At 34.9% G+C, this 25,600-nt stretch overlaps 2 protein-coding genes across 5 annotated transcripts; both read left to right on the top strand.

Moving 5' to 3' along the window:
- The first annotated feature begins 1,771 nt into the window (after positions 1 to 1,771).
- LOC140777426 (disease resistance protein RPM1-like) lies at positions 1,772 to 8,317 on the top strand. Of its 3 annotated transcripts, none has more exons than XM_073121524.1 (3): positions 1,772 to 1,865; positions 4,314 to 7,305; positions 7,863 to 8,317. In XM_073121524.1, exon 2 carries the CDS (start codon positions 4,623 to 4,625, stop codon positions 7,290 to 7,292), a length of 2,670 nt encoding a protein of 889 aa, XP_072977625.1. In that variant the 5' UTR covers positions 1,772 to 1,865; positions 4,314 to 4,622; the 3' UTR covers positions 7,293 to 7,305; positions 7,863 to 8,317. The 3 variants fall into 3 exon arrangements, with proteins under 3 accessions (XP_072977625.1, XP_072977627.1, XP_072977626.1); XM_073121526.1 differs by lacking the exon at positions 1,772 to 1,865 and having other exon boundaries at positions 4,230 to 4,425; positions 4,540 to 7,305; XM_073121525.1 differs by lacking the exon at positions 1,772 to 1,865 and having other exon boundaries at positions 4,231 to 4,425; positions 4,519 to 7,305.
- Positions 8,318 to 9,135: 818 nt separating this feature from the next.
- On the top strand, positions 9,136 to 22,270 carry LOC140778499 (disease resistance protein RPM1-like). Of its 2 annotated transcripts, none has more exons than XM_073123243.1 (4): positions 9,136 to 9,273; positions 18,110 to 18,256; positions 18,350 to 21,118; positions 21,685 to 22,270. In XM_073123243.1, exon 3 carries the CDS (start codon positions 18,457 to 18,459, stop codon positions 21,103 to 21,105), a length of 2,649 nt encoding a protein of 882 aa, XP_072979344.1. In that variant the 5' UTR covers positions 9,136 to 9,273; positions 18,110 to 18,256; positions 18,350 to 18,456; the 3' UTR covers positions 21,106 to 21,118; positions 21,685 to 22,270. The 2 variants fall into 2 exon arrangements, with proteins under 2 accessions (XP_072979344.1, XP_072979345.1); XM_073123244.1 differs by having other exon boundaries at positions 21,655 to 22,270.
- The last annotated feature ends 3,330 nt before the right edge of the window (positions 22,271 to 25,600 follow it).

Genomic DNA, 25,600 nt, shown 5'->3' with positions numbered 1-25,600 from the left:
GACCTACTACTATATAAAGTTTAGAAAGTTAAGAAATCTTTTGATAAAGAACCCCCCAATGTTATGGATTTGTTTTAACCACCACTTTTTTTATAAAAAAAAAAAACCTCTGCCATTTACAGAAATTATCCAATACTATTATAGCACCATATGTTAGAATAATTATGGACTCATATATATTAATAGTTATTAATGATTAAGCTATATAATTATAATTTTTAATTAAGTGATTTGATGAATTAGTCATTAATAAATTATATCTATTAAGTATGGGCCACCTTATGTGTAGAGCCCAAGTCACCTGTGTCTTATATGATGGGCCTACGACGCATGTGACCCAATAACCCAATGGGTATGGTCCCTAAGGCATAGAGGAAGTTAATAAAAGAGAAAAAACTGATTTTGGTGAGTTGAGTTTTTCTCTTCTTTGGGTATACGAAACGTTCCCTCTGGGACTCCCATGAAGAGAGAGAAGACATAAGGAGGTGGTTTCCTCCTCCATTGCCTTAGAAAAACCGTATTCCTTCAAGATTAACAATGGATTCAGGTTTGTTTTCACTCTCTAATCGATAAGTAGGCATCTTATCTGATGGGTTTTAATTGTTGATAAACAATTGGTAATCAATAAAATTGTTCAAGTATCACCATAATGTTAAAGTGAGGTAGATTAAACCAAGACGTTAAACATATATATATATATATATATATATATATATATATATATATATATATATATATATATATATATATATATATGATTCAATAAATCTATAAGGTAGAACTACTTTTTTTTAATACAAATTTCCTTAAGAAAAAAATGAATATTTCTCTAATAATTTTAAAAAAAATAAGTCTATTTTACAAATAGAACTCAGATGGCAATGTGGGTATCGATGGCAGTTGGGCACGGGAAGGCATTTTCTTTTCGCCGGATAGACTTTGTCAACACGAGTAATTATATATGACACCGGAGACCGCTTCTCAAGGAAATTTTATAATGACCAACTTGCAATTTTCTTAAGAAGTCAATTCTCGTGCTGCATATCTAAATTTAATTAAATGCGGACTACACTGATTTCCTCCTGTTTGACTATCTATAAAGATTGTAATTAACATTGATTAGTTCACCATCTTATAAATTAAACTAAAATAAGAACCATCGAGGAATGTTGAAACAATTAATGATGCAATGCAGAGACGTCAGACACCATCACATCACGTCCCTGCCACCGACACCATGGACAGATAAAAATAAAACCCTTCCTTGGCTCTATTTCATTACCGAAACTATTCACATAAATCAGTATCAAACTCCAGCTCTGCATCTTCTCTTCAATCTGAATAATGTTTTCTTCGGCTTGAACCGTGAAGTACGTACGTTGCATCTTCGCTTGCATCCTCTTCTTTAATCCCTATTCAACGAGCGGATTCTTGATCGGTTTGGGTACTAGAATTTGACAACTTGATTTTGTTTACATAAGCACAGTAATGCCACGAGTAAACTATGACACAGAATCTCGTTGCTAACTAACTTAAATTTGATTCGCTTCACCAGCTTAGAAACCAGCGAGGATTGCTGCAACAATGAGCTGGATCATGGATCCTAGTGAAAAATGATGTAGTTCAGAGACGTGAGACCAACAACGTGTCGGGAGACATGTTTTTTTAGTCTTTAAAAAAGTCAACGATATTATATGGACTTGGAGTATATACTTCAACAAATGTCTATTAATCGAACTGCACATCTCCGTAGCCGGGGTGTTCTGAGTTTCATATTTCCGTTCGTCGTTCGTCGTTCGTCGTTCGTCTACCTATCTTCTCCTTATTATCTTTATCTCTATTCTCGACTACTTCAGCCACAGGAGGTATATATACCCTCTTGAACTTGCTATGTTATGCATGAAGGAATTATAATTGTTTTTTAAGACCATTGATTACATTTCTGTATATATCTTGGAAGTTTCAATTACTTATCTTTTATAAATAAATTTTTCTGAGCATCAATTATCTGTTTCTTTCCAGCGTATTTTAGTTTACGTCATTATACTTTCCTCGACTTTTTCCTCAAACATAACTTTTGATACACTTTAGCTCATCAAGTCCTTGTACACCCGTTTGCATTTGCATGCGGCTGGCTTCAGATCTTTGGGCTTCGACATAAGATCTCAAGTCTCGTGCATTCTTCACAAGAGTTTTATTCTCTTCATCATCCATGGCCAGTTGCATGCATTATCTAATCAATCTTGTTCCACCAAAAGAAACAAGGCTCTTTTAACATTCTGGACTTGCAAAGAAAACTGAACATTCATTCATTGGACGGCTTGACTGTTCTAATATAAATTGTTCCAGAGTAGATTTATCTAAAAATAAAGTTGGGTAGAAACCAAGGTATCCACAGACATAGTGAATAGTACTAATTATTTTTTCTATTCTTATGATGAAGTGATTTATGTGACGACCCCATTTGAGTTTACCTCTAAATAAGTCTGATGCAATTATTGTTTTGTTAGAGTGAGTTTTGTTATAGACATCTATTGAAGATTCACTTTAAACATGTATTGTCGTGACGTCGTGACTACAAAACTCTAGCAAGTTCTTAGTAACTCTTATGATAATTAAGACAAATGTATAACTTTAAATAGTGCTACAATATTTGATTTGATTGATATTAATTATCTAATACGAAGGAAGTAGCCCAACGTGGAGACGTTAATTGAAATGGATCTTCTTAGGATACTGAGTCAAAGTCTAAAGTCTGAGATTCTTTTATCTAAAACTGCATGCTGTTAATGTCATCAAGTCGTTGTCCATTTTACTAGCAGCTGCACTATCACAAAAGAAGATAAGGGCCTAAACATGTCCATGATTTTTCATCCTCATCTTTGAGTTTGGGCCTAAACATATCCATTGTAAATTATGGAGAATAAGACTGAAATGTATATAGTGATGTTAGAAAAGGGATTAAATATGCGTTCCTTTTGGATATGAAATACCACCAACAATAGCTCTTCCATTTCCAGTTATATGTCCTCCTCTTGTGCCCCTGTTTTGATGTGGTGGTGGAAAATCATCAATCAGTTCCTACAGACAACATTGAGAAATAGAATAAACATCACAAAATTATAATTGCAAATTATAAGATCCAAGACAAATTTAGCTGAAATATGGTAAAACTCCTTAAAACTTTTTGTAAAGTATTAGAGGGATTGAAACTTTCAGTGGTCACTATATGGCTTTAGTCAGTATGAGAATATAGGGTGCTGAGATAACAGAAAATGTAGGCAACATGGAAGCTCACACGTGTGCTCATTGAAGGCCTCCTTAACTTCAATGCATATGCTCCATCTTAACTTCGGCGGCGACGGTGAAGGCGGCAGGCAAGCAGTAGCAATGGCAACGGCGACGGTGATGAAGGCTTGGCAGGCAACGGTGAGGGTTAGGGTAGGCAGGCAGCAGTGGTCAGGGTTAGGGTAGATGGGGAAGAGATCTGACAAGGGTGAGGGGTTAAGCGCAAACGGTAAGGAGATCTGCTGACAAACTCTCGGGGTAGACGACAGGCAGAGACGGAGGTGAGAGGCACCGCGAACGGAGGGGGTTGGAGAGATTCAACGGCCGGTAAGCACTACACAATACACCTGCTTGGGAGTCGGGGCAGATGATAGGTGGAGACTAAACGAGAGACACCGTAGTAGGCGACATACAACGACCAGAGAGATTGGAGAGAGAGGAGGCGTGGCAAAAATTTTTTGCCCTTTTGAAAATTTGGATGAGGCGGCTGTAGAGTGGAGAGAATGAGAGAGTAGAGCGATATATGTTTTAGTTACTTTATATATATATGGTTGGCGGGTTGGTGGGTTAGCGGGTTGGTAATTTGACTCGACTCGACCCAACCCGTATACTTAAATAGGTCAAACGGGTCAAAACAGGTCAGCTATATAAACCCCATGACCCGATTATTAAACAGGTGATCTGTTTACGATCTGAACTTGATTATACTAAATCTAAACCCAATTAAGAGCTGGTTTATCGTATGAGATTATCGGGTGGCGTCAAGATTTGCTGCCCCTAACACCGATTGACTTGATAATGAACAGTTAATAGCGTGTTAAGTCTTTTGTTGGTTTTTTTATATTGTTATTATTATTATTATTATTATTATTATTATTATTATTATTATTATTATTATTATTATGTTTTGATTAAAGTCAGTAAACAGGGCGACGCGATTATTATATACTGCTATACAAAGTCAGCTTTAGCTATGGAATAACTCTTCACGAAAAATTCCACTCTGATACATGCATAAATAGCAGGCCGAGCTACTCATCCAATTTTGGGTCATAATCGGGAACAAGAAGAAACAAGGAAAATTTTTATTCATCCACTCGTCAGTCATTTGATCATTACAGCGCCAATTTTAAAGAGGTATGACGAAACATAAGCACTGCTATTTGTTTGCCCAGGTACTATTTTTCTTCAAGGACTTCAAATGCTAAGTGTAAACTGAATGTTCACTAGGTTCTAATTATCCACCGCCAGGTTTAATTTCTCCGGGCCAGTAGATCGACGAGGAGAGCAAGAGAAAAGGATTACAAAGCCAAGTAAATCAAGTGAAGAACAAAATGTTGGAAACTGCTGCACTTGCTGTTTCTACTGCTAGTTTAGCTGTTGGACTGGCACAGCTAGCGCTGCAAGCAGAAAAATTTAAACAAGCAAAACAAGGTCCAGTAATGAAAGACATTGAAAATCGAATGAGTAGCATAAAGAATGAACTTTTGGTAATACAGTGTTTCCTTGACCAGCTTGGCATGACAAAGGGCGACGATCCACCCCTAGAAGCTTGGATAGCACAGGTACGAAAGCTGGCATATGGTACTCAGGACTTGGTCGATGAATATATCCATATTCTATCTCACCAAGGATATAAATTTGGCGATATTACCAGAAAAATAAGACATAAAGATCGAACTACCATTGCCTTGACTGGTATTGATACTCTCTTGAAAAATATAGAGGAGGAGCTTACAAAGCTATCAAATCGGAAAGACCGATGGGTCCAGATGCCACGTCAAGTGACAGATAACACTAGCGACAGAATATTGCACCAAACAATGGCTTGTCATTTCCTCGATGAAGAAGAGCTTGTGGGAATTGAGAAAAACAGAGAAATATTGGCTAGATTGTTACAATCTGAGGAATGTGCTCTCTCTATAGTCTCAGTATGGGGTATGGGAGGGCTAGGGAAATCAACTCTAGTCACCAATGTATGTAAGACAGAGTCTCAAAATTTTGGCTGCCATGCTTGGGTTTCTATCTCACAGTCGTACAAAATTGATGACATCTTAAGAATATTAATAAAGAAACTATACGGGGAAGGAGACAGAGTTCCAGATGACATTCAAAGCATGGACGCCACAGAACTAAAAAAGATATTGAGAATATTTCTGGAACACAAAAGATATCTGATTATATTGGATGATGTCTGGAATCCGACAGCATTTCATGATCTATGTGATTGCTTTGTTGATAATCACCAAGGGAGCAGAATTATTATCACAACTAGAATTGATGGTGTAGCATCACTTGCACACGATAGATGTAAGCTCCAACTCAAGCCTTTAGGTGACGAGGAGGCATGGGATCTCTTCTGTAAGCGGGCGTTTCGGAAGGAAAAAGATCATGTATGCTCTTCGGAGATTGACAAGTGTGCTAAGGAATTTGTGACCAAGTGTCAAGGACTGCCACTAGCTATTGTGTCAGTAGGAAGACTCCTGTCATCATTAGGACAGCAAACAGAGTCGGAGTGGAGCCGAGTCTACCATCGGTTCAATTGGGAGTTGGAACAGAATTCTAGCCTAGAAGATCTTAGAAACGTTTTATATCTAAGCTACAAGGATCTACCGACATATCTCAAGAGTTGCTTCCTATATTGCAGCATGTTCCCACAGGACTATTTGTTATCTAAGAAGAGGCTAATCAGGTTATGGATAGCAGAGGGGTTTGTACAAGAAAGGGGATCCAACACACTGGAGGAAGTTGCGGAGGACCATCTCAACGAGCTAATCAAGCGGAGCATGCTACAAGTTGTAGAAATGAATAATAAGAGGAGGTTTCGGATGCATCACCTTATGCGTGAGTTGGCTCTCGTCGTGTCTGCAAAGGCAACATTTCATGCAGTAGTCTACAACAACAGTGCAAAGTTAAAGGTAGACGGCGATGTCCGTCGTCTGGCAGTACACAATTGCAGCGAAGATGTGTTATCAAGCACATATATGCCGTTGCTTCGAACTTTCCTAGCATTGCACTGCAGTACACTCTCCTCCTCGTTTCTCTCATCCAATTTATCTAAATCTAAATATCTTGCAGTGCTAGATCTGGATGGAGCCGCGTTGAAGACCTTACCCGATGTGATTGTGGACTTGTTCAATCTTCGCTACTTAAGTCTCAGGAATTCAAAAGTGGAATCCCTCCCGAAATCTATCGAGAAGCTCTCCAACCTGGAGACGTTGGATCTCTATGGAAGTATGATAAAAGAATTGCCACATGGGATAGTGAAGCTCGAGAAGCTGAGATACCTGAACGTTATGGAGGTGAAAGATGGGTCCGGAACTTCTACACCCCTAGAAGCACCAAAAGGTTTGTGGAATATTAAAGTATTGCAGACTCTCAAGGGCGTGAAAGCTAGCAGGGATCTAGTAAAAGGATTGAAAAATCTGACTCAACTAAGAAGTTTGGCTATCTTCGAGTTAAAAGACTACCACTTTATGCATCTGTCTGCCTCTTTATCGCAAATGCGCCTTCTCTCTCGATTGGTTTTATTTATAAACGGTAGTAAATACGATAATCTGACCCTTGGACGGGAGTTGCTGTTTTGTGATGGATGGCTCCCAAATCTACAATCTCTTAGGGAGTTACAACTAAAAGGGGGTAATACTCCAAAGGAAGATTCCTCTCGTTTATCGGAAAAGATGAAATATTTCTTTCTAGATCTGTACGAGGGGGAGCAGCAGTTGGTGTTTCGTGATGGATGGTTTCCCAATCTACAATCTCTTATTATTGAAGACATTGGTTGTGTCAGTCAAGTGAAGATGGAGAAGGGAACCATGGTACGCCTGCACACCCTTGTTCTCAAAGGCCTAGGAGAGGTCAAAGAAGTACCACAGGGCATTGAGTTCCTCACGTCTCTCCATTTTCTGAAATTCTCTGAGCCGCACTCTGAGTTGAAAGCAAGGCTGCAAGAAAGCGAAGTACGGGGCAAGCTTCAGCACATTGCCAATATCTATATCGACTAATTATTCGAAAAGGGTATGCTTATTCATCATAATCCGTATACTGCTGTTGATTTAAGTTGAAAATACTATATCCAACACCTGCCATTGTTTGATGTTTAATCTTTTTTTTTTTTCCTTTGATAAATTGTTATTCTCTGTTATTTCTGTTTATCTAGTATCTGTGAGGAAAAAAAAAATGCAAAGCAAACATCCTTGGCATGAATAATCTCCGTCTATGTTAATTGTTATCATAGTAGGTTGGAATGGGAAACTATATAAATATGTATATATAGTGTGTGTCAGAAAAAATATCTGGCTAGTGAAGAAAAATATCTGTTTTTAATAATCGTTGTATGACTAATAATTACTGTACTTCTTTTTTCAGAATTACATTCAAATATTTCGTTCACCATTAACGCACTTTCTTTTTCCTACTGATGATTTTATTCTTCCCCACTAGATTATGTTTACTGAATTCATTTGATTGATATAGAACACAAGAGTTTACAAGTAGGTAATAGCAAAAATTGTACATCTTGATCTCTTTTCTGCTTTTAATAGCTGATAGGATGGCAATTATTTGGTTTGCAGGACCTCTCATCTCAAGGACCAGGGCGTCTGTTGGTCAACATATCTTTAATCTTTTATATTTTTTTTTAAAATAAAACCCAAAAAGAATATCAAAACAAAAAGGACCAAATTATCATTGGTGGCTCGTGTTTGATTGCTATTTCATCTTTCCCTTCTTTCCTGTTCTGCTTAGACGTCAATAAGTCACTCTGGTACTTGAGCCTACTTCACCTTTCATTGCCACCCAGTATGGTGCTGGAGAGCTTGAGTGCCTATGACAACATGTGTATCATCTATTACTTGTTCACTGTCGTGCTTCTCTCTTCAATGGGGGAAAACTCTATTGCTTTAGGCTTGCAATTTATTGAGAATATTAGCTTGTGTCTGAACATTGTTATTCTACTTTGCTGCTTGTGGCTTGTAACATGTACACATTGTTGGATTGTTCTAAGGCATTGTTCTTTAATTTCGTTGGTCATGGCTTAATATTTCTAGATTTTGCTAGCTTGTTTTTAGACATTGTTTCACAATCCCAAGGACATGGACAGTTTTTTTTTTAATTTTATTTTTATTTTAGATTTTGGGCAATGTAGTTTGTTTTACAAATTTATTCGACAAATAGGTTAATTCGCTATCAAAGTAGACGAGTAAGTACTTGGATATTCTTTCAGTACTATTATTTGTTATTGTGACGCTGTAATTATGTGTATAAACTGCTGACATTAAAGACGAAACACTTTTTACTAAAACTGGTTTGAGATTAAAATATAAGTATTGCAGATACTCTAATATAAGTATTGGGACCCTGAAATGCTAGCGGTAGTAATAATAATTCTGGTCTCCTTCTAGGCAAGTCAAAAAGATCATTATTAAGATTAAAATTGCTTTTAGCTTAATTAATCACGAGAGATGCACTAACTAATGACCATCAAGAGAACCTTTGGTGTGAAAAAGTATGTAGCCAATTTCATTACGACTCTGTTGGTGCAACTTTACTTCACATCTTGGGCCATCAAATTTACGGGTAGTGAATCGTGTTTAGACTAATTAATGGCTTTGGATAACAAATCTATTTATACTCCAAAGTGATTAGGGACTTAGATGCATGCTAAGATAACAACATAACCGAGAAGAGTTAACGAGTTTACTTCAAAATAATTAAGTACCGTCTCTCCAAATCTCCCATTCACTCCGACGACTTGACTTTGGAGTTAAAGAACTCTCCCTTCTTGGATCAAGTCATCGGTCAGCGTGTATTACATTGCTTGGTTCACATTTATTATCGCGAACCTTCTCAAACTATTCCTAGTTTCTTTATAAGGAGGAGACTTCCCCCCTGGCTGTTATCAAGTTCAATCATCACTTCTTCCTCAGTTTAGCTCAAAAGTCTAGAGGCTCTCGTTTATCCATCGGAGATCTAAAAGAAATGAACGTGAGTCCCCATCCCTAGAAGTTCTGTTAATTTGCATATATCTTTAATTCTTCACTCCTCTCAGGGGATCGATCTTTAATTTGTCGCTCACTTAGATTGCAATTTTTAGTTTATTTGTATGCTGATTGATTTTTGACATTTAATATATATCAATTGAAGTTAAGCTCATCCTCTTGTTCATATTGTTGGTTACTTTGTTATGTTGTGTACGCAACGGTCTCATAATTTAATTATTAATATGATTTTGACATGAATTTTGAAATTAAATTTAACTCAAAAGTTTAAGCTACTAAGACGAGAATATAAAGAGTCTATTATATATGGAACTGAATGTAACTAAATTCATTGAAGGCTCACCTTGGAATTGACCATTGAATGACATCTTCCAAGTTTATTTGCAAATATGCCAAAAGAAAGAGACTTCTTGCAATAAATATCGTGATATTTAAATGTTTAGTTTTGATTTAGTGGTGGAAAGTAGATCCGTGATAACGTTGTCAAGTCTATATTGACAATTAAGTTTGACGAGGAAAAGAATTATGATGCAAACATATTTAAAACTGGACGAAACTTGATAGCTACACATAGAGGTATGACCAAATATAAGCACTGCCATTTGTTTTCCCACATCCTATCTTTCTTCAACTACTTCAAATGTTATCTGTAAAGTAAATGTTCTCTTCAAAGTCTGTCTTTTTGTTGAATTTTTTTATTAATTTTTATAAATATTCTGCTTACACTGTAAAGAAAAACAAATCAATTTCAAATAAATATTCAAAATTTACGTTCATTGCGTAATAATTAAATAAGAATAATAATAAAAAAGTACAATACCATCACAATGAAAGATTTACATAGTTCACCTAAATTCGGGCTACATCTATGATTTACTGTCAATAGAAAAAAGTTTACAAAGAAGGCATTTGGGATTATATTCTTAGAGATTACAAATAAATCTCTTAGTACTCCTTTTTCCCTTATGTGCATCGATCATTGTACACCCGGTTGCATTTGCATACCACTGGCTTTAGATCTTTGGGCCAAGATATTGTTGGCGGTAACAATTTGATTCTAAAATGTCAAAAAATTCAATCAAAATAAATAAACTAAATAAATTTATAGGTTATTATAATATAAAATTCTGAATAGTCGAGTCTAGTGTTGGACACTATTTCCTCAAGACCAATTCGTCCTCCACGACTGCCTTGCACTCGAAGGGAAGCAACTGTTCGAATGCGAACCGTATGCAGACCAACCTATTTATAGAATTAAACAGGCTCGACAAAAAGATGCAAATAGTCACTGAATGAATGCACCATTTCGGGTTGGGTTCAACCCAACTAACTGACTGATTAACTGTTCCGAATCGAACCGAGCCGAGCCGGGCGATGCGTGCGTGAGTTAAGTTGCATAGTAATCTTTACCAATAAAATAGGTACCCCTTTTGGGGCCCAAAGCCCATAAGAAGTTTGTTACTTATATACCATATTAACATTTCTCAAATATCCAATATGATACTAAACTCACTTTTTTTTAGTTTTTTTAGCCATGATACCCACTTTAGAGGTAATTCTTATTCACTTCTCTTCATAGATTTGACCAAGTGAATATATAACAATAAAATACTTTTTGAGCTAAATTAATTCCACCATTAAGTCATCATTAATAGTGTGGGCCCCCTTAAAACTTAGCTCAAAGTTAATAAAAAGTTTATGTCAAATACATGAAATTACTAACAATCCCCCACATGAATGAATTGGCTGAAAATGCATATGAAATGCAGACTTGATCGAGAGTACAACAAAAAATTACCGCATCAGGATAGGTAGTTTTTAGCTTTGAACCTTCCATAGTGAAGTATTATCGAATTTATTCGCTAACCAGTGAACATGATGTCTTGAACTGTTCAGTTTTTATATAAACCAAGACAATAATACCCACACAGCTCTTTTCAACACAGTCGGTTCTATATGTCGTGTCCATTTCGGCCCTAAATGTGCTCGGTAATTCTTTGAGTGCTCTAGAGATTTACCTAGTCATCCCATAGAAACGTCCTACTTTACACTCACATAGGTGACCTCTTATTAAGAGTAACCTGCATACTCCACTTAGATTTTCGAAGTATAAGAATCAATAAATTTGGAGCTCGGTTGAGCTCCAATGGGACTCTAAAGCTAGTTCTAAATTTGGAGCTAGCAATAGTGGGGCTCCAAATTTAGAGCCCCACAATGAAAATGGAGCCCCGCTCCATTTGTCATTTCAACCTTTTGAAATATTAAAATTATCTAATAATTATTACATTCAATCATTTTAATTCTATTTATATTTTTTATTAAATAATTTAATTAGTTAAACTAAGTATATAATTAGTTTTACTAATTAGTTTTTAACAAAAATAATACCATTGGAAAGGTCTCATCGAGACCTTTAAAATGAGTCTAATATTAAATTATTTTTGAGTTAATTTAAATTGAAATTTTTATTATTATTTATAACAATGAGTCTAATAAATTATATGTCATAAAATATAATTACTCAAAATTATTCCCAATGTAAATATTAAATATTAAAATACATTACATATGAAATACATCAAATATAAAATATATTAAAAATGAAACTAGAACTGGAGTCGGTGGCTATGGACGGAGATGACTTACCAAAATATTAAACATCTATTATTTTTATTATGTTCGGTTAATTTCTGCTTATTTTATGTAATGTAATTTTGATATTTTTAGTTAATACCATGTAATGCTTATTTGGATATTTATTTCGTGTAATGTAATTTTAATGTGTTTAATTAAAAAATTAGTAATTTAAAATTACTTCTAAAACTATTAAATATTAGTATTATTTTAAAGATCCCGATCTGAGTTTTCTAACCATATATTTTTTATTAAAAAATAATAACGCTAAGATAACCTATTAAATAATTTAAAATAGCTGATATAATAATATATATATTATATTATTATTTTAATATATATGGAGCCCAGTGCATTGGAGTGCACCGTGGCTCCAAATATGGAGCCACAGTTAGATGCTCTTAAAACAACTCTAATCGTGCTTCAAATTTAGAATTTGGAGCCTGGTTGAGCTCCAATGGGGCTCTAAAACTAGCTCCAAATTTGAAGCTAGGAATAGTGGGGCTCCAAATTTGGATCCCCACCGTGAAAATGGAGCCCAGCTCCATTTGTCATTTCGGCCTTTTGAAAATACCAAAATTGTCCAATAATTATTCTATTCAATAATTTAATTCCATTTGTATCCTTTATTAAATAATTTAGTTAGTTAAACTGAGTATATAATTAGTTTTACTTATCAGCTTTTAACAAAAATAATACCATTATAAAGGTCTCATCGAGACCTTTAAAATGAGTCTAATATTAATTTATTTTTGATTTAATTTAAATTTAAATTTTTTATTATTTCTAAAAATGAGTCTAAATATTAAATTATTTTTGAGTTAATTTAAATTTTAAATTTTAAATTTTTTATTATTTATAAAAATGAGTCTAATAAATTATGTGTCCTAAAATATAATTACTCAAAATTATTCCCAATATAAATATTAAAAATTAAAATACATTAGATATGAAATATATCAAACATGAAATACATTAAAAATGAAATACATCAAATAAAAATTACATTAAAATTTATATTTCTTTATTCCCGTGCCTCTACCATAAGTGTTCAATCAGTGTATTTCAAAGCTCAAAATAAGCCTCTCTATCTTGGATCTTCTTATGTCGAGCAAAGAATCATTGAAATCGTTCATCATCATTGGTTTCAAGCTCTTTAAAAACCAGTGGCTACGGAGATGACTTACCAGAATATTAAGCATCTATTGCTTTTATTACATTTGGTTAATTTCTACTTATTTATGTAATATAATTTTGATATTTTTAGTTAATGACATGTAATGCTTATTTTGATATTTATTTCGTGTAATGTAATTTCGATGCGTTTAATTAAAAAAATAGAAATTTAAAATTACTTCTGAAACTATTAAATATTAGTCTTATTTTAAAGATCTCGATGAGAGTTTTCTAACCATAATTTTTTTATTAAAAAATAATAACACTAAGATGACCTATTAAGTAATTTAAATAGCTAATATAATAATATGTATTATATTATTATTTTAATATATATGGAGCCGGGTGCGTTGGAGTGCATCGGGCTCATGCTCCATTTTTGGCTCCATATTTGGAGCCTTTAGAGCCTTTGGGCTCCAAATATGGAGCCATCGTTGGAGATGCTCTTAGTGATTTCAGATAACGCCCCGAGAACTTGGTTGTCACTTTGAACCTAGATCTTGGGATCTCCAATCAACTAGGTTGGGTTACCGTTGTGTCGTTACTATAGGTAGTAGGCTTCAAACCCATTCCCCTCGATGAACAATATACTTGATCTCTTGTTAAACCCTTAGTTAACGGATCCGCGATTTTATCGTTTGATTTCACATAATCAATGGATATTATACCATTTGAGATCCTTTGATTTGGTATCTTTTGTATCAGAAATCCAGTTTGCATCACTGTATCCTTCAAGTACTGCTGGATATCTTGAATAGTGTAATCCTTTAAGTACCCTAACTATCGCCTTTCAGTGATCACTGCTTGGATTACTTGTATATCTACTCAGTTTACTCATGGAGTACGTAATATTTGGACGAGTGCAATTCATGACGTACATCAAATTGCCTATTATTCGAGAATATTCTAACTAAGATATACATTCATCTGTATTCTTTGTGAGATGAAAATTCACATCTACAGGTGTTCTAGCTATATTGTTATTATCTTTATCAAATTTATCGAGTAATTTTTCAATATAATGTGATTGAGATATAACATACTCTTTAGTTGTCTTAATGATCTTTATACCAAGAATCACATATGCAATTCTCATATCTTTCATATCGAACTTTTTAGCCAACATATTCTTGGTAACTTTAATGACATTAATATTGCTAGCAGTTATTATCATGTCATCCATATTTATTTGAAGTCCATTTCACATAAACACATTTATTATATTCATTAATGTGAAAACCATTTGACATCATAACTAGATCAAATTTTTCATGCCAATGTTTAGGTGCTTGTTTAAGCTCATAAAAAGACTTAACTAATTTGCACACCTTTCTCTCTTGTCCTAGAGCCACAAACCCTTCGGGTTGTTCCATATAGATTTCTTTATTTAATTCACCATTCAAGAATGCAATGTTCGTATCCATCTAATATATTTCCATATTATATAAGGCCGCAAGAGCAATTATTAATCGGATAGACGTTATTCTTGTTACCATTCAAGAGCAATTTATTAAGGAGTAGACATTGCTTCCTTATAACTCTGAGAATCTTTTTCTAATAAATATGTTAGAAAATCATGACCAAAAGACGTAGATGTCCTTGACCTCTTACTTCGTCTAGGTTGATTATCATTTCCTTCTTGCATGGACTCTTGGTTCTGCTTATTTTCATAAGTTCTTTTGAAAGAACTTACTTCTGATGTAGATTTATATGGGAATATATTCTCAAAGAATGATGTATTCTTAGACTCAATAATTGTATTCTCGTGTTCCTCAGAATTATCTGATTTGTGAACCAGGAATCGATATGCACTACTATTATGAGCATAACCAATGAATATACAATCAATAGTTTTAGGTCTAATTTTTGTTCTTTTAAAAATCGGAATCGCAACCTTTGCTAGGCACTCCCACACTCTTAAGAATTTATAGATAGGTTCTCGATCTTTTTATAACTTATAAGGTGTTTTATCCAATTTCTTATGGGATAACCAGTTGAGAATGTGATTTGTAGAAACCAAAACTTTCCCCCACAAATTCTGGGGTAAACCGGAACTTATTAACACGACATTCATTATCTCTTTCAGAGTTCTATTCTTACATTTAGCAATACCATTTTACTGTGGAGCATAAGGAGCTGTTGTTTGATGAATAATTTCATTTTCTGCACATATTTGTGCAAATGGTGACTCATATTCACCAACTTTATCACTTCTTAGCATTTTAATCTTTCTGCTAAGTCGGTTCTCAACCTCAATTTTGAAATGTATAAATATTTCTAATGCCTCATCTTTGCTTCTTAGGAAATACACATAACAGTATCTTGTGCAATCGTCAATAAAAGAAATAAAATATTTTTTCCACCTTTAGTTTGAATAAATTTTAAATCACATACATCGGTATGTATAGGTTTTAGAGGTTCTGTACTTCATTCAATGGAATGAAATGAAGTCTTAGCCAATTTAGCTTCAACACATATTTCATATTTTTTATTTAAATCAATTGAGAAATTAGACAGCATATTAAGATTAATTAATCTACGAAATATGCTATAATTAACATGTCCTAATCTACCATGTCAAATTTCACAAGACTCAAGCAAGTAAGAATAATATTTCTCTTTATTTATTCTTGGAGTTACAGTCATTCCATTTATCTTAAAACGGCCATTTGACAAGTTGCCCATTCCAACATACATGCCATTTTTGATAAGTACAAACTTATCAGACTCAAAACCTTTCTTACTCAATAATGATCCCGAAACCAGATTATTTCGAATGTCGGGCACATGCATCACATCATTAAAAGTAAGTTCTTTTCCTGAAGTTAATTTTAACACGACCTTCCTTATTTCTTCCACCTTGGAAGTTGCTGAATTGTCCATTTAAAGTTTTTCATCTGTTGCAGTTTGATAAGATGAAAACATCCATCTGTTGGCACAAATGTGTCGAGTAGCTCCACTGTCTAATGGAGTAGCTCCACAATAAGTTCTTCAAATGTCATTGCCTTGCGTTTGTGTTTTAGGTAATTTTTGAAATCCCTCCAAGACGGTGACAGTTTTTCTATAATAGCTGTCACTTAAAATGATTCATTAATCACCATCCCTTCAGCATGAATCTTATGAATTACCACTTGAAGACCTTGTACCTGGTTAATCACTGGTTTAGTGTCAACCATCTTGTACTCAAGAAATTTACCGACTATAAATTTCTTTGTATCGGCATCTTTTGTCTTGTACTTCTTGTCTAAAATTTCCATAATTCCTTAGACGTTTTTATTAAACTATATACATTATACAACTTTAGCAAATTTTTAGTAACTATTATGATAATCAAGACAAATGTATAACTATAAATAGTGCTACCTCTAAGAGAACAATATTTGATTTCATTGATATTAATTATCTAATAATACCAAGGAAGTAGTCCAACGTGGAGGCCATAAATTGAAATTGATCTACTTAGGATACTGAGTCAAAGTCTAAAGTCTGAGATTCTTTTATCTAAAACTGCATCCTGTTAATGTCATCAAGTCGTTGTCCATTTTACTAGCAGCTGCACTATCACAAAAGAAGATAAGGGCCTAAACATGTCCATGATTTTTCTTCCTCATCTTTGAGTTTGGGCCTAAACAAATCCATTGTAAATTATGGAGAATAAGACTGAAATGTATATAGTGATGTTAGAAAAGGGATTAAATATGCGTTCCTTTTGGATATGAAATACCACCAACAATAGCTCTTCCATTTCCAGTTATATGTCCTCCTTTTGTGCCCCTGTTTTGATGTGGTGGTGGAAAATCATCAATCAGTTCCTGCAGACAACATTGAGAAATAGAATAAACATCACAAAATTATAATCGCAAATTATAAGATCCAAGACAAATTTAGCTGAAATATGGTAAAACTCCTTAAAACTTTTTGTAAAGTATTAGAGGGATTGAAACTATCAGTGGTCACTATATAGCTTTAGTCAGTATGAGAATATAGGGTGTTGAGATAACAGAAAATGTAGGCAACATGGAAGCTCACACGTGTGCTCATTGAAGGCCTCCTTAACTTCAATGCATATGCTCCATCTTAACTTCGGCGGTGGCGGTGAAGGCGGCAGGCGAGCAGTAGCAATGGCAGCGACGACGGTGATGAAGGCTTGGCAGGCAATGGTGAGGGTTAGGGTAGGCAGGCAGCAGTGGTCAGGGTTAGGATAGATGGGGAAGAGATCTGACAAGGGTGAGGGGTTAAGCGCAAATGGTAAGGAGATCTGCTGACGAACTCTCGGGGTAGACGACAGGCAGAGACGGAGGTGAGAGGCACCGCGGACAGAGGGGGTTGGAGAGATTCAACGGCCGATAAGCACTACACAATACACCTGCTTGGGAGTCGGGGCAGATGATAGGTGGAGACTAAACGAGAGACACCGCAGTAGGCAACAGACAACGACCAGAGAGATTGGAGAGAGAGAAGGCGTGGCAAAAAATTTTTGCCCTTTTGAAAATTTGGATGAGGCGGTTGTAGAGTGGAGAGAATGAGAGAGTAGAGCGATTTATGTTTTAGTTACTTTATATATATATATATATATATATATATATATATATATATATATATATATATATATATGGGTTGGGGGGTTTGGGGGTTAGCGGGTTGGCGGGTTGGTAGTTTGACTCGACTCGACTCAACTCGTATATTTAAATGGGTCAAACGGGTCAAAACAGGTCAGCTATATAAACCCCATGACCCGATTATTAAACAGGTCCCGTTTACGATCTGAACTTGATTATACTAAATCTAAACCCAATTAAGAGCTGATTTGTCGTATAAGATTATGGGGTGGGGTCAAGATTTGCTGCCCCTAACACCGATTGACTTGATAATGAACGGTTAATAGCGTGCTAAGTCTTTTGTTGGTTTTTTTATATTATTGTTATTATTATTATTATTATTATTATTATTATTATTATTATTATTATTATTATTATTATTATTATTATGTTTTGATTAAAGTCAGTAAACAGGGCGATGCGATTATTATATACTGCTGTACAAAGTCAGCTTTAGCTATGGAATAACTCTTGGTCATAATCGGGAACAAGAAGAAACAAGGAAATTTTTATCCATCCACTCGTCAGTCATTTGATCATTACAGCGCCAATTTTAAAGAGGTATGACGAAATATAAGCACTGCTATTTGTTTGCCCAAATACTATTTTTCTTCAAGGACTTCAAATGCTAAGTGTAAACTGAATGTTCACTAGGTTCTAAGTATCCACCGCCAGGTTTAATTTCTCCGGGCCAGTAGATCGACGAGAAGAGCAAGAGAAAAGGATTACAAAGCCGAGTAAATCAAGTGAAGAACAAAAAGATGGAAATTGCTGCAAGTTTAGTTGTTGGACTGGCACAGCTAGCGCTGCAAGCAGAAGAATTTAAACAAGCAAAACAAGGTCCAGTAATGAAAGACATTGAAAATCGAATGAGTAGCATAAAGAATGAACTTTTGGTAATACAGTGTTTCCTTGACCAGCTTGACATGACAAAGGGCGACAATCCACCCCTAGAAGCTTGGATAGCACAGGTACGAAAGCTGGCATATGGTACTCAGGACTTGGTCGATGAATATATCCATATTCTATCTCACCAAGGAAATAAATTTGGCGATATTACCAGAAAAATAAGACATGAAGATCGAACTTCCATTGACTTGACTGGTATTGATACTCTCTTGAAAAGTATAGAGGAGGAGCTTACAAAGCTATCAAATCGGAAAGACCGATGGGTCCAGATGCCACGTCAAGTGACAGATAACACTAGCGACAGAATATTGCACCAAACAATGGCTTGTCATCTCCTCGATGAAGAAGAGCTTGTGGGAATTGAGAAAAACAGAGAAATATTAGCTAGATTGTTACAATCTGAGGAATGTGCTCTCTCTATAGTCTCAGTATGGGGTATGGGAGGGCTAGGGAAAACAACTCTAGTCACCAATGTATATAAGACAGAGTCTCAAAATTTTGGCTGCCATGCTTGGGTTTCTATCTCACAGTCGTACAAAATTGATGACATCTTAAGAATATTAATAAAGAAACTATACGGGGAAGGAGACAGAGTTCCAGATGACATTCAAAGCATGGACGCCACAGAACTAAAAGAGATATTGAGAATATTTCTGGAACACAAAAGATATCTGATTATATTGGATGATGTCTGGAATCCGACAGCATTTCATGATCTATGTGATTGCTTTGTTGATAATCACCAAGGGAGCAGAATTATTATCACAACTAGAATTGATGGTGTAGCATCACTTGCACAAGATAGATGTAAGCTCCAACTCAAGCCTTTAGGTGACGAGGAGGCATGGGATCTCTTCTGTAAGCGGGCGTTTCGGAAGGAAAAAGATCATGTATGCCCTTCGGAGATTGACAAGTGTGCTAAGGAATTTGTGACCAAGTGTCAAGGACTGCCACTAGCTATTGTGTCAGTAGGAAAACTCCTGTCATCATTAGGACAGCAAACAGAGTCGGAGTGGAGCCGAGTCTACCATCGGTTCAATTGGGAGTTGGAACAGAACTCTAGCCTAGAAGATCTTAGAAACGTTCTATATCTAAGCTACAAGGATCTACCGACATATCTCAAGAGTTGCTTCCTATATTGCAGCATGTTCCCAGAGGACTATTTGTTATCTAAGAAGAGGCTAATCAGGTTATGGATAGCAGAGGGGTTTGTACAAGAAAGGGGATCCAACACACTGGAGGAAGTTGCGGAGGACCATCTCAACGAGCTAATCAAGCGGAGCATGCTACAAGTTGTAGAAATGAATAATAAGAGGAGGTTTCGGATGCATCACCTTATGCGTGAGTTGGCTCTCGTCGTGTCTGCAAAGGCAACATTTCATGCATTAGTCTACAACAACAGTGCAAAGTTAAAGGTAGACGGCGATGTCCGTCGTCTGGCAGTACACAATTGCAGCGAAGATGTGTTATCAAGAATAAATATGCCGTTGCTTCGAACTTTCCTAGCATTGCACTGCAGTACAACCTCCTCCTCGTTTCTCTCATCCAATTTATCTAAATCTAAATATCTTGCAGTGCTAGATCTGGATGGAGCCGCGTTGAAGACCTTACCCGATGTGATTATGGACTTGTTCAATCTTCGCTACTTAAGTCTCAGGAATTCAAAAGTGGAATCCCTCCCGAAATCTATCGAGAAGCTCTCCAACCTGGAGACGTTGGATCTCTATGGAAGTATGATAAAAGAATTGCCACATGGGATAGTGAAGCTCGAGAAGCTGAGATACCTGAACGTTATGGAGGTGAAAGATGGGTCCGGAACTTCTACACCCCTAGAAGCACCAAAAGGTTTGTGGAATATTAAAGTATTGCAGACTCTCAAGGGCGTGAAAGCTAGCAGGGATCTAGTAAAAGGATTGAAAAATCTGACTCAACTAAGAAGTTTGGCTATCTTCGAGTTAAAAGACTACCACTTTATGCATCTGTCTGCCTCTTTATCGCAAATGCGCCTCCTCTCTCGATTGGTTTTATTTATAAACGGTAATATATACGATAATCTGACCCTTGGACGGGAGTTGCTGTTTTGTGATGGATGGCTCCCAAATCTACATTCTCTTAGGGAGTTACAACTAAAAGGTGGTAATATTCCCAAGGAAGATTCCTCTCGTTTATCGGAAAAGATGAAATATATCTTTCTAGATCTTTACCAGGGGGACCAGCAGTTGGTGTTTCGTGATGGATGGTTCCCCAATCTACAATCTCTTATTATTGAAAACATTGGTTGTGTCAATCAAGTGAAGATGGAGAAGGGAACCATGGTATGCCTGCACACCCTTGTTTTAAAAGGCCTAGGAGAGCTAAAAGAGGTACCACAGGGCATTGAGTTCCTCACATCTCTCCAGTTTCTGAACTTCTCTGAGTCGCACTCTCAGTTGAAAGCAAGGCTGCAAGAAAGCGAAGTACGGGGCAAGCTTCAGCACATTGCCAATATCTATATCGACTGATTATTTGAAAGGGGTATGTTTATTAATCATAATCGGTATACTGCTTCAGATTTAACCTGCCACTGTTTGATATTTGATCTTTGTTTTTCATTTTTCCTTTGATAAATTGTTATCCTCTGTTATTTCTGTTTAGCTACTATCTCTGAAAAAAAAAATGCGAAACAAATATCCTTGGCATTAATTATTTCCATCTCTGTTAAGTGTTAACAGAGTAGGTTGGAATGGAAACTATATATATATATACACACATATATATATAGTGACGAAAAATAATTTTGTCTTAGTACTGCTGCTTATTTTCTGCCTCGAGTTCTCTATTTTTAACAACTGTTGTATGACTAATAAGTAATAATACCTGCACTTCTTTTTTTCAGAATTACATTCAAATATTTCGTTCACCATTCACGCACTTTCTTTTCCCTATGGATGAATTTACTCTTCCCCACTAGATTTTGTTTATTGAATTCATTTATTGATATAGAACACAAGAGTTTACAAGTAGGTAAAAGTGAAAATTGTACATTTTGATCTCATTTCTGCTCTTAATAGGTGATAGGATGGCAATTATTTGGTTTGCAGGACCTCTCATCTCAGGGACCAGGGCATCTGTTGGTCAATATATCTTCAATCATTTGAGTTAATAAGGTGGCTCTTTATGTTTTCAAGAAAGAAAAAACAAAAACAAAAACAAAAAAAGACCTCATCATCGTTGGTGGCTCGTGTGTGATTGTTGTTTCATCTTTCCCTTCTTTCATGTTCTGCTTAGACGCCAATAAGTCACTCTGGTACTTCAAGCCTACTTCACCTTTCGTTGCCACAGGCCAGTATGGTGCTGGAGAGCTCGAGTGCCTATGACAACATGTGTATCATCTTGTTACTTGTTCGCTGTCATGATTTTCTCTTCAACGGGGGAAATCCTGTTGCTTTGGGCTTGCTTTTCTTTCTGCATTTTCCTCTTTCAGATTGCAGGTTGCGAATAAATGATGTTGTTTGCTTTGTTTCTGGATTGTTTATGGCTTGTAATTTATGGAGAACGTTAGTTTAGCTTGTTTCTGCACATTGTTTTTAAACTTTTGTTGGTTGTGGCTTGTAATTTGTAAACGTCGTTGGATTGTTCCTAGACATTGTGAAATTAATGCGTTTGTCATGGCTTAATATTGCTAGACTTTGTTGGGTTGTTTCTAGACATTGTTTCTATGCATTGTCATCACTTCATAGTGATGTAACATGGTTGTGCGAGGAGATGATAGATATACTTAATTTGATTCATGCACGACTACCATTACCATACGTACCAAAAGAGAAAGTATAAAGGGTTTTCGTTAATCTTGGAATCACGCCAAAAAACTCTAGCATAGGATAAAATTAGTTTTCTTGATTATGAACATGAATGTATTCATGTTACTTCACTTACTTGATTCAATTGCATTAGAAGACGACCAAAAGAATTGTTTGGTGTTTTTTTTCTTAATTTGGAGTAGGTCTAGCTACAAATTCCAATTTTTTTTATAAAGATCTCTAGAATAGAATAGTTCATTAATATTATTTGGAGCCGATCCCCAAATTTTTGGACGAGGCTCCAAAGGTTGAGCCCCATAAGAGCATCTGTAAGGGAGGGCTAAGGCAAGAACTCCGTGCACTCCATATTTATATATTATATTTTAAATTACTTTATAAGTTATTTTAATATTATATATTTTTTAATTAAACGTAGTAAAATTATATTACACGAAATAAAAATAAAAAATAAAAAATAACTTAAATAATTTAATATTAGATTTATTTTAAAGATAGACATTTTTAATGGTACTATTTTTGTTAAAAATAAATTAACAAAACTAATTATATATTCAATTTAATTAATTAAATTATTTAATAAAGGATGTAGATGGAATTTAAATTTTTAGATTAAACTTTTATAATTTTATAAGGCAAAATTAGAATTTTTAAAAGTTAAATAATATTGGAGCTGCGCTCCAAATTTTTAGATGGGGCTCCAAATTTGGAGCTCAACTATAACTGACTCTACATTTGGAGCCCATTTGAAGCCCGGTTAGAGCTCTATCAGGCTCCAAATTTAGAGTTTCGAAATCCGGTTGAAAATGTTTTAAAGCTGGGTCCAAATTTAGACCCTATTTGGAGCACCATTGGAGCTTCACCGAGCTCCAAATTTAGAGATTTCGAGCCTAGTTAGAGATGCTAAACTATATATTTTTTTATTATTCAATGGGTCTATGTTAAAATTTTTTTTTTAAAAAGTGAGAAATAGTAATAGTTCACATGGTCTAAATAAAATTATCCCTATAATTAATAAAAAGAAACATTTCACAATCTGCAAATAAAGGAAAAACTAAACATAAATAAAATGCATCCATTTTTACTTTCTACACAGAAATAATTTGATCATATTATATTTCTATCAATAAAAGTCTCTCGAATCGATTAAGCTCGATATACACAAGAGTGCTTTGATTTGATTGATATTAATTATCTGGTATGAAGGAACAAGATGGAAAAGATAACTTAATTGAAATGGATTGATATTATATAAAAGATACTGATACAAATTCTACAGTTTGAGATTCTTGTGTCTAAAACTGGATGCTGTTATTGTTATAAGTCCTAATGCGTTTTAACTGCTGCTCCACTATCATAAAACAAGATAAAAGGCCTAAACATGTCCAAGCTTTTCCTTCCTCATCTTTGATATTGAGCATAAACAAATCCATTGACTTTATAATGAAAGTTAACTAACAAGCCAGCACAAAGTTTCCGCCAATTGATTACACCGATTGACTTGATAATAAACAGTTAACGACGTGCTAAGTGTTTTACTGGATTTATTATTATTATTAGTTTTTACTATTATTATGTTTTGATGAAAGTCCGTAGACAGGCGATTGTTATATAATGCTAATATGCTATACAATGTCAGCTTTAGCTATGGGATATCTATCTCTTCACTAAAAATTCCACTCCGATGATACATGTACAAATAGCGGCCGATATACTCATCTAATTTAGATCATAGTCCGGAACAAGAAGCAGAAAGGATATTTCTCCATCCATCTACTAGTCAGTCATTTGATCATTACTGCACCAATTTTAAGAGGTATGACGAAATATAAGCACTGCCATTTGTTTTCCCACAGCCAATCTTTCTTCAATTACTTCAAATGCTAAGTGTAAACTAAATGTTCTCTGTTGTCATATTATATTTATTTGGCTAATTTTCTTGAAAGCGCATTTATTTTTAAGAGGAACTATTAATTTTCGTTATATTTTCTTAGGAAATAAATCTAAATTACCATATAGTTTATTTTTGTTATCATTTACTATTTCCTAAGTTATGAGTATTTATTATCCAATCCTTATTTATTGAGTCTAATGCCTCAAAAAATACTCTGAGTTAAATTTAGCCCAAAAGCAGTAACACCCTTCATGAGTCATGCCATCATCTTCTTTACTCTACTTAATGTCCTATCTCTTCCCAAACCCCCACTAAACACATTTTCTATCTCTTATTTTTTGGCATCTCTTTTCTTCTTCTTTTTCTCAGCCATTTTAACTTATGAGCACCGAAATTCTTGCTATAGAGCACTATCACTATACTGGCTCAATTTCACCTTATAGTCTTTCTCGGACGAGGTTCTTAATACTCGCAAGTTTAGGTGAGGTGAGAGTAAAAATATAAGAAATGCTAAAAGGGAATGGCGAGTTAATAATGTGAGAGAGGGAGGAGGGAGGAGGGATGAGGGAAGAGAGTGTCAAAAAATGGGTAGGGTGGGGGTAGAGTTGGGGATAGATAGGAGGGAAGAAAGATTGGGTAGAGTTAAAAGAAAGAAGAAGAAGATGAGATGGCATTTGACTTGATATTGATGAATTATTTAGTCAGTGATATATATTATTTTTCATCTATAATTAATGTAATTTATCTCTATATTAAAAAATTAAAGTCATAGTATTTTACACGCATTAAATTTAAAATATAGGGGTTGAATGATAAATACTCATAAGGTATGATATAAATGATAACAAAAATAAAATATAGTATATATTTTAAATAATTTTCCTAATTTCTTTTATTTTATTTTCTTGACAACCTATTTTCTTTTGTTGTCTATTATTGCTAGACTTTTGGAAAGACAAATTGAAAGATTTAAGATAATTTTAGAGAAACTTACACCTATTGATAGGATGATAAGAGGTAACAATATCGCTAGCTACATTTGCTAATGTCCTGTAAAGAGAGCAATATTTCTGTCTTTTGCCACAATAGAGACTCTTTGGTAAGCTTCCATGCACATCTACCAAAGATGATCCATAGCTTTGTTATCCAAATATCCCAGTGAAATGAGATTAAGGCATAGGTCGGGAATATGATGATAAACACCTCGGTCTTCATCACAATATTAGTTTCTAAACACATATCTCTCCTAACTATTTGAGAGTAACCACTATTTTTCATTATTAAACCAAAGTGGCCGGATTTGTA

Source organism: Typha angustifolia, chromosome 15, assembly GCF_048772165.1.
Source record: "Typha angustifolia cultivar Huaian chromosome 15, ASM4877216v1, whole genome shotgun sequence".
NCBI classification, from domain to species: domain Eukaryota; kingdom Viridiplantae; phylum Streptophyta; class Magnoliopsida; order Poales; family Typhaceae; genus Typha; species Typha angustifolia.
This window is presented reverse-complemented; position numbering and strand designations above follow the sequence as displayed.